This window comes from Manis javanica, chromosome 12 (genome assembly GCF_040802235.1).
Source record: "Manis javanica isolate MJ-LG chromosome 12, MJ_LKY, whole genome shotgun sequence".
NCBI classification, from domain to species: domain Eukaryota; kingdom Metazoa; phylum Chordata; class Mammalia; order Pholidota; family Manidae; genus Manis; species Manis javanica.
Window position 1 is genome coordinate 17,809,066 of NC_133167.1, and position 12,223 is coordinate 17,821,288.

A 12,223-nucleotide genomic window follows, 5' to 3' on the forward strand; every position below is an offset into this window, starting at 1 on the left:
CCAAGGGCAGGGGTTTCTGATGCTGGAGGGTCATTTATAAAAGGAAAGTTCCCTGTAAAAGGGCTGTGAGGCTCGCGGGAGGGGATGCACAGCAGGCTTGGCGCCAAGTGATCCGGAGTCTCTTGTCTGGGCACCCACATTCTCTGGCTCTCCGGCTGGAGCCCTTCCCTCTCTGCCTCACCTTCACCCCTGAGGCTCCCAAGATGAGCAAACACCTGGCTCCAGGGAGATGGAGCCCCAGCCACAGGTGGGTTGTAACGCTGCCAGCTGTCCACAGGTGGGAGTGGCCCTTTGGGGGCGCCCCTGCCTCCTTTACAGCTGAGGACCACCTCAGGGTGGGCCTGTGCAGTATGTGATGCTGACGTTGTCCAGGCAGGGGCGCTGTTCTGCCAGTGAGAGCCTTATCTTAGGGACAAGGAAAGGGCTAGGCTCAGAGGTCAAATTCAACTTGGGCTCCTTACTGCAGCCCACTGACCCCTCTACTACTTGGTCCCTGTCATCACCACCACAGAGAAGATGTACATCACCCTTGGGTCCTCTATCTCGAGCCCCACCTACACAGTTGGGCTCAGAGTTAACCGTGGTGGAGATCTGGATTCTGCCCTGCTTCTCTATGTCCTGGGGCCCCCAGTGCCACTCAGTCACTTCGAAATACCCCAGTGGTATTCCTTCCCTTGCCCCTCCAGACTCAACTTTACCCCCCACCTCCCACATAGTGAAAGATTATCAAGATGAAATGTGAGGTATTGCCTACCTTGGGTAGAGGGGAAGTGTGACACTAGGAGGCTGGTGATGGGGTAAGAAGGGGTGGGGTGGGGAGGATGAGGTGCCCCAGAAGCTACTCAGGGGCTTCAGAATGGAATCCCCCTATCCCAAGACCCATTTGCCTTTTCTGTCAGCTCCCCATTGGGCACCTGGTATCCTCTCCCTGGAAGAGAAGCTGGATGAGGTGTAAAGGGGTGAACCCCCAGCTCCCCTCACCAGTGCCCAGTCCAGGGGATCCCCATCTCTCTGAGGAGCCCACGTGGTGCTGGAATGTCTGGGGGAAACACCCTCTGCTGCCTGAGCCTTTAGGCTGTGAAGACGCAGCCCTGGCAGGCGCGGGGAGCTGCCAGACGTGGGGAGAGTCAGGGAACAAAGGGCAGGAGCCGGCCTGCCTCCGGGGAGGGCTGGAATTTGTACTGTGGTCTGGCTTCCGTGGAGTCCAGGTGGGCCTGTCACCTGAGCTGCCCTTTTCCCTGAGTGGCCTCCCCACCCACCCCACAGCGTTGGAGCAAGGGGAGGTCAGCAGGAGGCTCAGCTCCAGGATGCTCTCTGGGAGACCACTTGGTTCTGTCCCAGGATCCTTTGAGAGACTTCTGCCAGGCCAGCTAGGGTGCCTCGGTGTGTCAGGAGGCTGAGCTGGACTCCTGGGTTCCTGGCCGGTTCTATCCCCGGCTCTGACCTCTGGGATCACAGGGTGAAGGCAGTGGCAAGGGAACTGATGGCTACCTAGGATTGGCATCATCACTGTTTGGTTCTGAAATGGGCTGAGAGCCTTGCTAGCCTCTGCTCAGTTGAATTCTCTCTGGCGCTCCTCAGCTGCCCCTGCTGGCTGTGCTGGCCTGCCAGGGAAGGCCTTGGCTCTGGGTCAGGGGGCAGCCAAACTCCCTAGGTGGGCTTTGGGGGCCTCATAAGGTGTATAGGGCATAGAGATAGCTGGATTTTGCCCTGGGGGCCTGCATTTTGATCTGGACCCCCTCTGCCTACTGTCTCTGCAGAAACATGAGTGTGAGCCGGACCATGGAGGACAGCTGTGAGCTGGACCTGGTGTATGTCACAGAGAGGATCATCGCCGTCTCCTTTCCCAGCACAGCCAATGAGGAGAACTTCCGGAGCAACCTCCGCGAGGTGGCCCAGATGCTCAAGTCCAAACATGGAGGCAGTTACCTGGTGAGCACGTGGCCTCCTGCCTGCTGGTCCAGTGCCCCCATCCTTTCTTCTTGCCGCTTCCTCACTGCTGTGCCTCTGCCCAGTGGTCCCTGGGCCAGCTCTTCCTCTGCTCCTTGTTCACCTGCCCTTGGCCCTGGGCATTTCTTTTTTTTGTTTGTTTGTTTATGGCAGTTTTATTCATAACAGACCCATTCTAGAAGCAACTCAAACATCCTCCATGGGGAAATGGACAAACTGTACTGTGGTCCCCCAGTGAAATACTATACAGTGAAGAGAAAGACAGAATCATTGATACACACAAGAGTGAATCTCAGAAATGCAATGCTGGGGGGAAAGAAGCCAAACAGAAGCATGGACATACGATGCTCTAGAGGAAGCAAGCCGATTACAGCAACAGGGAGCAGATGGGTTATCTGAGGTGGGGCTGGAGGCCTGGGCATTTCTTTTGCCCTGAGTCTTTACTCACTTTCAAGCCCAACTCTGGGGCAAGGAGTGTTTGTGCAGCAGGAATGCAGCACCTGGAACCAAGTTGCTTGTGTATGCACATGTGTGCATATGTGCACACGTGTGTGCATGTGCAGGCATGCATATGTGCATGTGTTGATCAGGAGAGACTAACAACAGGAGCTCATGCTACTGAGCATTTGCTATGAGGCAGGCCCCATTCTAACTGCTTTCCATGTGTTTACTTCCCGACTGCCCTAGAAGGCAGGTTTGGCTGGAGCACAGATTTGCTGTTTGCCTGAGGTCACAGCATGTAGGGAGCAAAAGAGCTGGCGTACTGTCAGTGCCTCTGAGAAATCTAAGGTAGAGTTGTGACAATGTGCATTGTAAGGTGCCTTGTGTTGCTGGCTCCCAGATTGTACTTGTCCCTGGAGAATCACCTAACAAATGTGGATAGGTAGCCGACAGTGATGTCTGATGTCAAGAGTTTGGCTTGGGGGATGACCTGTCCTTGGCCCCAGAGGAGAACCTGGGTCCACTCTACAGGGAAGTACAAGTGGCTGGACCCTGGACCAGATCATGCAACCTCAAGGGGCTGCCAGAGAATTTGGACAGAGGCCGGGTAAGGGAGGCTGTATCAGGTCCCTAGGGATACTATAACAAATGACCACAAATTTGGTGTCTTAAAACAATAGAGTTAAGTTTTTCATAGTCCTGGAGGTTGGAAGTTCAAATCAAAATGCTGGCAGGCCATACTCCCTCCGAGGGATCTAGGGAGACCCTGCTTTGCCTCTTCCTAATTTCCAGCAGCTCCCAGCAATCCTTGGTGACTTGGCTTGTAGCTCCCTCACCCCACGCTCTGCCTCTGTCTCATCACATGGCCTTCCTTCTTTCTATGTCTCTCTGTGTCCTCTCTTCTTCTTATAAGGACACCAGTCATCAGATCTAGGGCCCACCCTGAATCCAGGATGATCTCATCTCAAGATCCTTAACTGCTTACATCAGCAAAGGCCTGATTTCCAAATAAGGTCACATTCTGAAGTTCCAGGTGGATGCAAATTTTTGTGGGACACTAGTCAGCCCACTACAGAGGTCCAACCAGCAGCTGTGGTGGGCATTGCAAAGAGCCTGGCTTTGCACACTAGAAATTCCTGGGTTTGAATGCTGGCTCTTCTCTTACTATCTGATCTTGGCCACTTAGCCCCATTGAGCCTTAGACTCTCCATCTGTAAAATGGGTCTAATAACACTACATACCTCTTGTGGTTGTTGAGAGAATTAAACCAGCCTGTTAGATGTGAAGTCCTCAGCATGGTCTGGCAGGTTGTGGACACCTGAGCGCCCACCGTTGTTAACGTAGTAAAGTGTGTTCCATTGTAGGGTCAAGAGTGGACTAGAAGCCATCTAAGATCATCCCTGATTTCAGGAGCCCAAGCTTCCTTGGGTCTCTGTGCTCTGACACGCTCCCTCCATTGTGCTCGTCCCAGACAGCGAAGCCCTCTTTTCTCCCCAGAGATGGCTCAGAAGTCTTTGAGTTTCCCAGGTGATGAGGTGGAGGTGGGAGGCTCTGCACACCTTTGGAGGTGGAGACAGGAATTCCAGTAATTGAGGGATTCCCACAGCATATGGCTAGGTGTCAGAGAGCATCTGCTGGGAACAGGGTGTCAAGGATTTGGGAGGGCCCGGGAGGGCCCACCCAGGATGATCTGCACCCTCGGATGGAGGGTGTCTGACCACAGAGCCATTGCATCTTCATTGGGTGAGGTTCTAAAGTCAGCGCATGAAATGGAAACCAGAGATGGCCAAATACTTAATCATTTAGCACTACTGGATTCCCACTCAGTATGGGGAAATATCAACCTTGGGGTGGCCCAGGACTGGAGACAGGTTCCATCCCCTCTCCTTGTCAGTCCCGGATGTCAGCCCACTTGCTGAGGGCAGTGGCTGAGGGGCTGCTTCCTTCTTTCTCTCTCTGCCCCTCTTTACCCTGGGGACCTATAGTTGAACTCCTCTTGGTTCCTGATGTGGACTCCATCAGTGTGGTGCCTTGTGGGACTCTGCTGTAAGCTCATGTATGGGTAGAATTTCACCAGGAGAGAGAGAGAGAGAGGGAGAGAGAGAGGGAGGGAGCAGGAGAGCAGCAGATATCTTAGAGTAACTTTCTTGTCCTCCTTCTAGCTTTTCAACCTCTCTGAGCGCAGACCTGACATCACGAAGCTCCACGCCAAGGTGAGCCATGATGATCAGGGGTGGGGGCTTCTCCCCACCTGAACAAGAAGGGGGAATCCTGGGGGAGGGGGCTATGACAGTTTGAAAAGCCTATTTGACGTTACAGTGCCACCTTCTATTTGGAAAATGGGAAATACTGTATATATTGTTTCCATATACAAATTATAAGTAACAAAGCTTATAAAAATTACAAAATACAAGTGTATTATAAATTCTGTAATACAAATTACAGAGAGCAAAGCTTGGTACAGCAATTTCCTACCCAGGTCTGGCCCCTGGGGTACACATGTAATCTCTGGAGTGAGGCTGGAACTATGAGATTTTTACTTTTATTGAGAACTATTTTGGATTTCAACTAGCTGGGAATTGCCAGTGTGGACATTCCCATAGCTAGTTTGCACCTCTGTGAGCTGTGTTTGGGGCTCTGCCCAGCTGTCTGCTTCTGGATTCTGGCTGTGTGACCCTGGGCAAGCATCAGTTTGCCCCTCTGAAAGTGGGTGGGCTGGGTTAATGTGCTGTCTGGGCCATTCCACACACAAGTTCTCTTTTATTTTAATGGACTGTGATTTAAGAAACGTATTGAGGAGTCTGAAGATTGCCATTCAGATTTACCCTCTATCTCCTTCAGGCTTCTCTCCCCCAGCCTGAAAAATTGATGGTTTGTGTATCCAGGGTCTGGATAAGAGCTGTGAACAGCAGGGAGCCCCTCACTTTTTCTCTTTGGCCCTGTGCCGTCCCTTGGGGTTGTCTGTGGGAGGAGAGCTTGGGGGCAACTTGGGGAGCCCCAGCACATTTTGAGCTCAGAATCATATAGGAGGGACCTTGGCATTATTGGCTTCAAGCCTTTGTTTTATGCACATATGAAGAAACAGGCTGGGAAAGGGGCTGTGACTTGCCTGAGGCCATGCAGTGGGCCAGTGTCCGAGCCAAGAATTGGACCCAGGGTCTCTGATCCTGGCCACTGTCCTTTGCCTTTACACCCTTAGCTCCCAGCTGGGCTGGTGGGCAGGGCAGGAACTGAGGCCTGGCTGCTGCTGGCTGCTGCCCTGGTCCTGCCACGTGAGCTGTGTGCTGCCCCTGCTTCCCTCGTTGACTTGAGTTTCTGCCACTTCTCCCTCATGGCTTGGGCCACAGGTCCTGGAATTTGGCTGGCCCGACCTCCATAGCCCAGCCCTGGAGAAGATCTGCAGTGTCTGCAAGGCCATGGACACTTGGCTCAATGCAGACCCCCACAATGTCATCGTTCTGCACAATAAGGTGAGAGCAGGGCCTGCAGCTTGTGAGTGAGCATGTGTGTGTACGCATGGGGCACATGCACACACACACCCATGGGTGTGTTCTTGGCAGAGCATGTATTCCTGCTTGTACCATTGGATTGTGTGAGCGTACAAACCTGTCTGTGTATACGGTCCTTTCAGGGGATAATAGGTTCTGTCTCGGGTGTACTCTCAAGAAGGGGAGAATACCAGTGTGTGGGTCCCTCTCGTGCAGAGGATGATCAGCTGTGTTTCTTCCCTTGGAAAGTCAGCTTCCACCTGCTTCCCTCCCCCTCCTGCTGTTCTCTCTTAGAACCACACCCCTTTTTCCAGCCACTGCCCCCTTTTCTCCAAGGCTTCTAGATGGGCTCTGGGGCAATGGAGCTGGCCTTAGGAATAAAGGTATTTATGTTTGGGGGCTCTTTCAGGGAAACCGAGGCAGGATAGGTGTTGTCATCGCGGCTTACATGCACTACAGCAACATTTCTGCCAGGTAAGAGGGCCCCTGGGCCTCCCATTCTCTGAATATTAACAGCAGGACCCTTTCCCGCAACCTCCTCCGATGTGGCTGGTCCCCTCCTTGGGGTGGGAGGTGCTGAGGGTGAGGTGGAGGGACCTATAGAAGGGAGGAGGTACCTGCCCATAGCTCTGAGGCAGGAGATTGTGCTCAGTGAGCAGAAGAGAGCAGGGTCCATCCCTCTATTGGGATGCAGGTGGGCACAGCCATGGGAGGCAGTTCCATCCATGGACACCCCGGCCAGCCAGCTTCTTGGGGCCACTTTTCCTTGACAAACTGCCTTCTGTTTCACTGAGTGAGCAGGGAGGGAATCAGAAAGAAATGTTGAATCAGATCTGCATCTGGCAGAACCTTCTAGAAGTTATCCAACTTCAGGCCTCTGGCCAGCAGGGCCCTCTTCCCACTTAGGTGTCTTGGAGTAAGAATAGGACACAGGCAGTGGGCGAATCCCATTCTGATTCCATTCCCCAGAGAGCAGAGGAACTGGTCTGATCCTTTGGTTCTTCACTCAACAGCGGTTGTTGAGCAGCCACTGTGCCAGGCGCTGTTCTGGGTGCTGGGAGTAGAGCAGTGGGCAAAGCCAGGCCACCGTGCCCATGGGCATTAAATTAGTAAACAAGTTCCTCAGTACAGCAGGTGACATGTACTGTGAGAGGACGGGGACTCGGGCAAGACAGCAGGAGGGGGTGATGTGTGGTTAGAGGAGGCCTCTTGAGTTGGTATATTTGAGCAGAGACCAGAATTAAGTGGAGAGGGACGGACAGGGCTGAGTCATATCCAGTCTGGGAGGGTGGGAGGTGATTCCAGGCAGACAGGAGGGGAAGGACAAAGGACTGTGGTGGGGATGTGAGGTTGGCATGGGTGGAGCCCGGTTGGCATGGGTGGAGCCCACTGAGCAAGGGGCAAAGAAGCTGGAGGGGGCGGAGCCTGTGGGCTTTGTGGGCCTCAATAAGGACTGTAGCGTTTATTCTAAGAGGGATGGGATGCCATTGGAGAGTCACAAACAGAGGAACTATGTGATCTGTCTCTTCATTTTACAATGATCTCTTTGAGGATGGGTAGAATGCTCTGTGGGGGGCTTGCCAATAGGATGGTAGTTTTCTAACTTTCAGAAACTCAGACCAGCCTAATCTTCCTTAATGGTGAGCATTGCCTATGTACCTACTTGTGTGCCCACATGTGCCAAGCTCTTTATAGCTGTTTTTCACTTAATCTCCATAACTATCTATGAGAAAGGTTCTTATCACCCTCATTTGACAGGAAAGGAAAATCAAGTTCAGAAAGATTTAAATAATCTGTCTCAAGATGCAGGACTAATAGAGAAGTAGCAGACTTGAGATGGGCCCCAGGCTGTCTGGCTGCAAAGGCCTTGGGCTGAACACTGCAGCATGCAGGATAGAGAGGTGCTGAGGCTCTCTCTTCCTGAAAGCTTCTCAGCACAGGGTGGCTGGAGGGCTCTGCAGGTCTGGGGGAACACGGGTGGGGACACGAGGGATTCTCAGACATGGGAATTGGTTCCTCTGACTACCTGTTTCCCTGCAGTGCCGATCAGGCTCTGGACCGGTTTGCAATGAAGCGGTTCTATGAGGATAAGATTGTGCCCATTGGCCAGCCATCCCAGAGAAGGTGGGTCTCTGGGGCTCATGGCCCAGTGCATGTGCACAGGCATGCGTGTGAATGTGTGTGTGTGTGTGTGTGTGCGCGCGCTTGCTGTATATGTGGGCTAGCCTCACTTACGTGTGGGGAATGGGACAGCTGCACCCAGGTGGGGATGTACCAAACCCACATGCTCAGGTGCCAGCCTGGAGTGGGAGAACTCAAGAATGTTGGAGAATCCAGGGGCAGCTGGCAGGTGGCTGCTGAGGCCAGGGCTGGAGCTCCTCAGCTATGAGCGGGAGTTGCACTGGTCTGGGTGCAAGGAGGCAGCATGTAGAGAAGGCAGTGCCATTCTTGGTCCTGGCAGAGGATTGCGTCCATGCTTGGATGAGCCTCCAGGAGGCTGATGTCACTGCTGTCTGCCCTGGGGCAGTCACAGACACTCATGATAAGGGCCCCCTGCTGCTGGGAGAGCTTCAGAAATTTTACTGAGGGCTTTCAACCATGTGGCCTTGTGAAGTCCATAACATCTGGGGCAGGAAGCATGGCAGGGGTGGATTCATAAATTTATTCAGCAAGTTTTAGGCATTCTACTACCTTCTGTGTGCTGGCGATACCTCGTTGAAGAGGACAAAGTCCTTTGTCCTTAGTGAGCTGATATTCTCTTGGGAAAGAAGGACATTACGTAGGTAAATATCCCAACAAGGTGGTTTCAGGTAGTGATCCGTGTTAGGAAAGCAGGAGAATGGAGTCCTGCAGAGGCACTGGGAGGAGATGGGGGATCAGTGAGGGTGGTCAGGGAGCACCTCTTGGCAGTGGTGGATTTGAGGCCAGACATTCCCATTTTACAGATGAGAAGCTTGGGCCTAGGGAGGGGACTCGATGTGGCCAGGGCCCACTGTGAGTAGTGGCAGACCTAGAATGTCCATGGGAGCCTGTGAGTGGGGCCAGGGCAGTGCCCCTAGGTTGTGCTGCCCACTGTCCTGAGGGCTGCCCCCAGATTCCACTCTGTGTCCAGCATGCTGTTTAATGATGTCTGATCCCCAGGGAGGCACAGGTGGTATCCAGTCCAGGGAAGTCTAGGGAAGCTGCAGGGGAGTAAGAGCCAGAAACTGCAGGGAAACGTAGGCCAGGAGGGGAGAACTGGTGCCTGGGACTGAGGCCCGGCCCTATGTGGCTGGAGCCGTGGGCCTGCCACAGTGTTTGTGATGTGTCACACAGCTCTGCTCACTGGGGCTGTCGTGCTGAATTTCTCAGGTGAAGTCTCATGAAGCTTACCTCTTAGGGATCATTTCTAAGGACACAAGCCCCCAAGGGAATGTCAGATAGTGAGAAGTGCTTCAAACGGGAAAAGAAACCAAAACAGAACATGATGGGCTAGGGGGAGATAGAGGTGGGCACAGGGTCTGATTCAAATGGACTGCCCTTTCTGAGAAGGCAACGTATGAGGTGAAATTTGAGAAGGGAGAAGGAAGCGTCCAAGTGAGGGTCTGGCGTGGAGTCCAAGCAGAGGAAACAGCAATCACACAGGCCTTTGGGCCCAGGCATCCCATTGACTTTTCTAGCCCCACAGAACACTGACAGGCAAGCAGGATCCCCTGGCTGCAGGTTCTGGAGCTTTCCAGCCTCTCCATGTTGGGGTCCCCAGCTTGCACTCTATCTCCCCAACCTTGCTTGCCTCGCTGGAAGTGTCCTGGCCCTGTTGGGGACTCTCTCCGCCATTGTAGCAGGAAGCCCAAGCAGAAATGCATGAGTTCTCAGGCAATCTAGCACCTTATGCCTAGCATAGGACAGAGGTAGCCAGCCTCTGGGTTAATGATCAGCAACAGGATGTCTTATGTGCAGAAAATTCTGGCCAGGCTGCCAGACACAGCAGCTGTAGATCAGTTGGAGTCTTCCCAGGGAGGAAAAAACTATTGTTCAAGTACCCGCTCTTCAGTCCCCGGCTTGCTATGTATGGCTGGTGGTGGCCTTGGTCATGAGTCTGGCCCCTGACCTTGAAGGATAAAGGGTATAAATAGAGGAACGTGACATTATGATAATGGCAAGATGTGGCTCAGAGAGAATGGGCATCTCTGAAGCCGAAAGCCAATGTTTTCCCTCAGGAATAGGATTATGCTCAGTGTGTGCTCACACAGCATGCAGGTGGGGGTGACAGGGTGTGTTTGCTGAATTATATGTCTCTGCCTTGCAGTTTGTATCTGTGATTACATCTGCTATGGGTGGGTAATTCTTTTTGCACCCAAATGTGAAAGTGCAACTGTTGGGTTTACTATGCATTTGTTGCCACTTTTCTGCCTTCTCATCAGTGTTGTTTGCGGGGAATGGAGCAGCTGCAGTTGAGGGGGGCAGGGAGAGAGAGAAGGAGGGGTTTTGCAGCTCCCCCATTCATTGTCACCCCACCCGCGGACTCATTGTCCCCAGTGCACAGACACATCCTGTTGGCATGATTTGGAGATTTGATAGGAACCCGCCATCCCAGGTTTCCGGTTTAAGTAATGGGGCTGGGGGCTGGGCAGGGGCTGAATAGGAGCTAGCACTGCCCATCAGATTATCTTGCTTGTTCTTGCTTAGGTAGTCAGAGGTGGCCCCACCCCAGCCCATGGACAGAGGCCCACAGGCCTGGAGGTGGGCCAAGGAGCCTAGAGACAAGAGGGGACCACTGTCATGGTCATGTGCATCTGGTCCTACCTGTCTCAAAGAGCCCCATTGGCCCCTGAGGAGTCTCAGGATGCATTCTCATTGGTCCAGCTGACCCAGTTGGCATCCTCTGGCCAATCAGAAAAGGAGGAAGCAGTGACCAGTCCACAGCAGAAGGACTGACGTCTCATTCTGGCAGATGCATTGGACTTGAGACTTCTTCCCTTCTTTACCCACCCACTCCTGGCTTTCTGTGTTCTTGCTGTGTGTCAGTGACCTTTTCTGGCCCTAGTTTCCCTTCCCTTCTAGGAGGAGTGAAGATTGGTTATTTCTTGCATTCTTCCAACAAGATCTTTGTTAAAACAATTGGGGGATCTTGACCCTAACATAGAAATACTCAGTGGAAGTTAGTTGTCTCCCACTTGGATGTATAGAGGTATTTCATATGTGTCAGCACGATATTACAAAGCAAAGGACTGCAATTATTGAGCTCTTCCTATTTTCTGGACTGTCATGTGGTTGATGGGTCTATTGGGACAGAACTGGGGCCTGTGAGTATAAGCAGAAAGCTTGGTTTGAGCTTGGTGTAAGGGTGTTAGAGCTGCTCCGTGGTTGGTTAGTCTGCCTTGTGCAGCCGTGTGCAGCTAAGTGATGCCTGGGCAGGGATGCGAGGAGGAATACGGGGTTGGGAAGTGAAGCAGGGAAGAGAGGCTCATGGTGACCACCAGAGGGCGCTAGCAAACCCCAAGTGGGAGGTGTGGTTTGGCCTCACTCCAGATGTAGCAGTGCCTGTTTGTCCTCCCTATCTGGAGCTACAGGCAGCAAGGGAGGACTGTGCTGGGGCCAAGATCCAGCCTCCAGGAGGACTGGAGGGTGGTGGTAGGGGGTTGAGTAGGGCAGTGTTTTGGGATAAAAGGGAATGGAATCCTGTGCCCCACAAGGCACTCCTTGGCTGAAGCTGCCCCTCTCCCTGCTCCAGGTATGTGCATTACTTCAGTGGCCTGCTCTCTGGCTCCATCAAAATGAACAACAAGCCCTTGTTTCTACACCACGTGATCATGCACGGCATCCCCAACTTCGAGTCTAAAGGAGGTACCTGTTGAGCCCTCTGGCTTCCCTCCCCTGCCTGTCTTCAGAGGCAGCTGAGGGCGGTTAAATCCTATGTAGGCTTGGACTGGAGTCTCAAGTGTACCACTGTCGGAGCTTTCTTTGAGCCCCAGTCTATTCATTTGAAAAATGGGTTTGATACTAACAATGCCTGCTGCCATGTGGTATTGAATGTGGCAATGTTTTTTGTAAACTTAACAATGCCTTTCAAATGAAAAGTTGGTGTTTCTTCCCCGTCCTACCTGTCCAGTCCCAGTGCTGCCTTCCTTGACTCTCTCCCCACACCCCCGCTTCCTCCCACTGCTTCTGCTGGCTTAGCTAACACCGCTGCTCCCTTCTAGGGTGTCGGCCATTCCTCCGGATATACCAGGCCATGCAACCTGTTTACACATCTGGAATCTAGTAGGTATCCCATGGGAATGAGGGGCCTGAGGCTGAGGACCAGGGGCAGGGTGGAATCTCGTGCCTAGAATCTCTTGCGGGAGGGCCTCTCCCAGGGAGGG

General features: G+C 53.0%; 1 protein-coding gene across 14 annotated transcripts in view; it reads left to right on the forward strand.

Annotated features, from left to right (window-relative positions):
• TNS1 (tensin 1) overlaps positions 1 to 12,223 on the forward strand; it is a 229,600-nt gene that overhangs the window by 134,944 nt on the left and 82,433 nt on the right. For all 14 annotated transcript variants that reach the window (XM_037015945.2, XM_037015948.2, XM_037015950.2 and 11 more), the window contains 7 exons: positions 1,761 to 1,932; positions 4,554 to 4,604; positions 5,739 to 5,861; positions 6,289 to 6,353; positions 7,920 to 8,003; positions 11,593 to 11,705; positions 12,062 to 12,122. In XM_037015945.2, coding sequence (XP_036871840.2) covers positions 1,761 to 1,932; positions 4,554 to 4,604; positions 5,739 to 5,861; positions 6,289 to 6,353; positions 7,920 to 8,003; positions 11,593 to 11,705; positions 12,062 to 12,122 — 669 coding nt within the window. The remainder of the gene's footprint in view (positions 1 to 1,760; positions 1,933 to 4,553; positions 4,605 to 5,738; positions 5,862 to 6,288; positions 6,354 to 7,919; positions 8,004 to 11,592; positions 11,706 to 12,061; positions 12,123 to 12,223) is intronic.